This window comes from Alligator sinensis, unplaced genomic scaffold, assembly GCF_000455745.1.
Source record: "Alligator sinensis unplaced genomic scaffold, ASM45574v1 scaffold476_1, whole genome shotgun sequence".
Lineage (NCBI taxonomy): Eukaryota > Metazoa > Chordata > Crocodylia > Alligatoridae > Alligator > Alligator sinensis.
The window spans coordinates 767,554-771,108 of NW_005842444.1; the positions used below are offsets into that span (position 1 = coordinate 767,554).

At 44.8% G+C, this 3,555-nt stretch overlaps 1 protein-coding gene across 1 annotated transcript in view; it reads right to left on the reverse strand.

Annotated features, from left to right (window-relative positions):
• The window catches only part of USP50 (ubiquitin specific peptidase 50), a 20,153-nt gene extending 19,116 nt beyond the window's left edge, over nt 1–1,037 (reverse strand). The window contains exons 1-2 of the mRNA XM_025212095.1: nt 828–1,037; nt 63–95 (exon numbers count right to left, since the gene is read on the reverse strand). Of these exons, the coding sequence (XP_025067880.1) occupies nt 63–95; nt 828–880 (86 nt within the window). The 5' untranslated portion in view covers nt 881–1,037. The remainder of the gene's footprint in view (nt 1–62; nt 96–827) is intronic.
• Between the last annotated feature and the right edge of the window lie 2,518 nt (nt 1,038–3,555).

Sequence of the window (3,555 nt, forward strand, 5' to 3'; positions counted from 1 at the left end):
CAGCGCTAGTCAGTAATTTCACACCCAAGGCAAAACAGAAGCATTCATCCAGAATTACCCACCTGGGTGTGCGTCTAGGTGGCGGCAGGAAGTGCCTACATTGGATGGAAGGAAACAGAGTCAGCACCAAATGCTTGCAGATCTAAGAGTCTGTAAGTGCAGTTAGGTCAAACAGCCTAATGTAAAACTAGTGAAATGAGACCCTGAAGAATCAACATAGGGACAAAAGAGTTTGGTTTTTTGTTTTTAAAGAAATTTTCCATGCAAAAGAACCTGCTTCCCCATGTGCTTTCAGGGGAAATGGATTCCTTTCCCCAGTGATATCACGTGGGGAAAAGTTACAGGGTTCCTGAACAGGCATAGTTGGGTGCAGCAACAGCAGAGGCATTATTGATTGCATTTTCTCCTGAACAAAGCACTGAAACGCATCATGTAGGGCAGCATTTCTCAACCTCTGAGTCGCAAGAATACATGAAAGGGTCGTGAATAAACTTTAAAAATGGAAAAAACGTGGGATACCATGGCTTTTTCCTTGCAGGCTGGCAGAGTTCCAGCCTGCCAGGGGCTGCTTGGGACCCCCTTCCCACCCCCACCCCACACACCAGGGGGGAGGGGTCGGGGCAGGGGGAGGGAGCAGACAGCAGGTTGGGACTGGCATCTCAGGCATACACACAACCCCACAATGGCTGGATGTTTTTAAACGAACAACATAAGAGGCAAATTTTCAAACCAGCCTTACCCTTTGCCCCAGTCCCTTTTGAGGTGCTCAAATTAAATCTGCCTTTTCTGATCAGCCTCCTAGCTATGTTATAAAAAAGCAGACTCACAGAGAATAAAATATATTGAGATCATCAGGTGCTGATGTTGACTGGGAAGCCATCTGTTGGCCTGCAAAGAACTTGATACTTCCAGTGGTTTAGGGAAGCTACCTCTTATCTTCTTCGCTTCATTTCTCCACCTCTTTTCTTTCCCTTTCCATACACCAACTTTCTTATCTTACAGTGCAACTGCTCAGTAGCATGGTCTTCCCCCACGGCTCTCTTTGAGCTTCCCTGACAGTTCAAACTTGGATTCTTTTGGCATTATGTCCCAACATTCTACCTTGTTGCTAAGAGATGTTCCTTTGTCCATGTAAATTCTAGTTAAGGGAAAAAAAAAACTTATGATAGCGCATGCATCTTTCCTCATGCATCAAAGCTGGTTATGCAGTTCCATTGACTTTGTGTGTCAGACCCAGTCATAGTTTCCTAACCCAAAATTTCATCTCATTATTAGTACAGGGTAACAAACTGCAATGGCAGAAGATGGCTGTTGCAAGATGCAGGATGATAAATACCATATTTGACTTGTAATACTGCAAAATAATTGTTTTTGATATGCTAAGGGAAATGGCATGGGCCATTAACAGGGATCAACTGGGCTCAGAATTCCTTTACACTTTTAGCCTCTTATATTTTTGCTTTCTCTGTTACTAGGTTGGTGATATATTTTTTTTTATAAATTGCATTCATTTTTGTGGACATACAAGGTGCGTCCAGCTGAGCGTGCCCATGCGTTTCATCATAGACAACTAGCAGCAGCACAGATTTGTGCCATTGCTATTTGTCCGTGGAGAAAGCCCGTGCATATGCGCTCGGGTGTGGGGCAAATTGCCCTTGGCAGGTGGAGTATGGGAGACTGGGGCCAGCACCTGGGCTAGCCCCAGCAGCCTTACCTGGCGCCTGAGGCTGCAGCAGCAGTGATTCAGGTGCAGAGAGCCTAGCCAGCAGCTGAAACGTGGCTCTGGTTTTGGGCAATGCATGCTACTGCCACCTGCGCCACACCACTATTTTTTAGCACACTTTTTCTTGATACTGGGATTTCCTGGTATCTAAATTTGAGTCTGTGCTGCAAATATGCAGCATGGAGAACAAAATCATGTGCACGGGGTGTATTTTGCAGCACCTCAAATACCTTTGAGCAGAGGCAAAGCATACATGCCCACATAGTTAACTGGTAGTTTTAACCTCTACCTGTCCGCCAGTGCACAATAGGGGCAATTTTTATCATATGCAGCTAAAAGATGAGCAGTAACAACATCATATTGCTTGCTGAACTATGGAACCTGCTCTCCTTTTCAGTGACAGGAGAAGGCTGATCATTAGAGACAATGATAGAAGGGAGCCAAGAATAACTCCCCCTGTATTTCCACCCATAAAACACAGATTTGCAAAATAGATGCATCAATGAAGGTCACAGTCAGACCTTCAGCGTGGCCAGTGGAAAAGGAATGGTGACTGAAACACTATTTTCTTAATTACCAAGTTTTGCATGCAGTTAGAGAGAAGTATATTTTCCCTCCTTTAACATAGCATTGGAGCCCTGATGTAAGAATTCCTTTCTGCCCAGGTCCTGCAAACTGTGAACGAAAACCCATAATTAGGTACCTACAGCTGTGCCAAATGAAAACATTTACTGCTTTTTCTTAAACTTCAAGCAGAATGCAATGGATTCCACCAGGTAGCCATTTTTGACTGGTTAATCAACCAATCACTGCTGCTGCTATCAGTCATTCTTATGAGCTTGTCTGTACATTGTAACAGAATTGGAAGAGACTTTCTGGACCATCAGTCTAGTCTTCTGTGTTTGAAGATACACACCATCCCACCCTGTATGAGATTCAAAATCCAATCAAGATCTGAATGTTTTAGATGAACTATGCTTATATCATGAACTGAACCTAAACCTCCAGAAGTTTCAAATCTAGACTCAAGTTTGGCAGATCAAACATTTCTTTTAAATTCTTATAAGTAACTAGTTGGGTGTCTAAGTGAACGTAGGCACCTAAATGCAATCCTATTCCATCTTGTTCAAGCCCCAGAAATTCAATCATTCATCTACTTTTATAATACACCATCTCACTCCTAAGACTCAGTCAAAAAGAAGAAATAGCGACTGTGGATTAAGTTACATGGGGGGCAAGGAGAAAGGGATTTGGTGGTAGGGGTCTGCTACAGACCCCCACACCAAGGGGAAGAACTAGATTTGGGGTTCCTGAGGCAGCTCTCAGAGACCATAAAAATTAAGGAGGCAGTAGTCATGGGGGACCTAAACTACCCAGACATCTGCTGGGAGACACAGACAACAAAGTCCCACCGTTCACGCTCGTTCCTATCCGGGGTACAGACCTCCACCTGACGCAGGAGGTACACGGTCCCACTAGTGGGACCGCCTTACTGGACCTGGTATTGGCAATGGGGGATGATATGGTAGGGGACCTACAGATTGGTAGTCACCTGGGGGACAGTGATCACCTAATAATAGAACTCATCATAAGATGTCGAGTGGATAAGGTAACTAGTAGGGTGAAAGTACTAGACTTTAGGAAAGCTGATTTCAATGAACTCAGGCGATTAGTCAAGGACGCACTGCAGAGTAGGAGTTTTGAAGAGATGGGAGCCCAGGAAAGGTGGCTGTACCTAAAGGAAATGATCCTTCGGGCACAGAGGGAGACGATCCCGATGCGAGGAAAAAGAGGGAAAGGGGCCAGGAGGCTTCCTTGGCTGACCAGAGAAA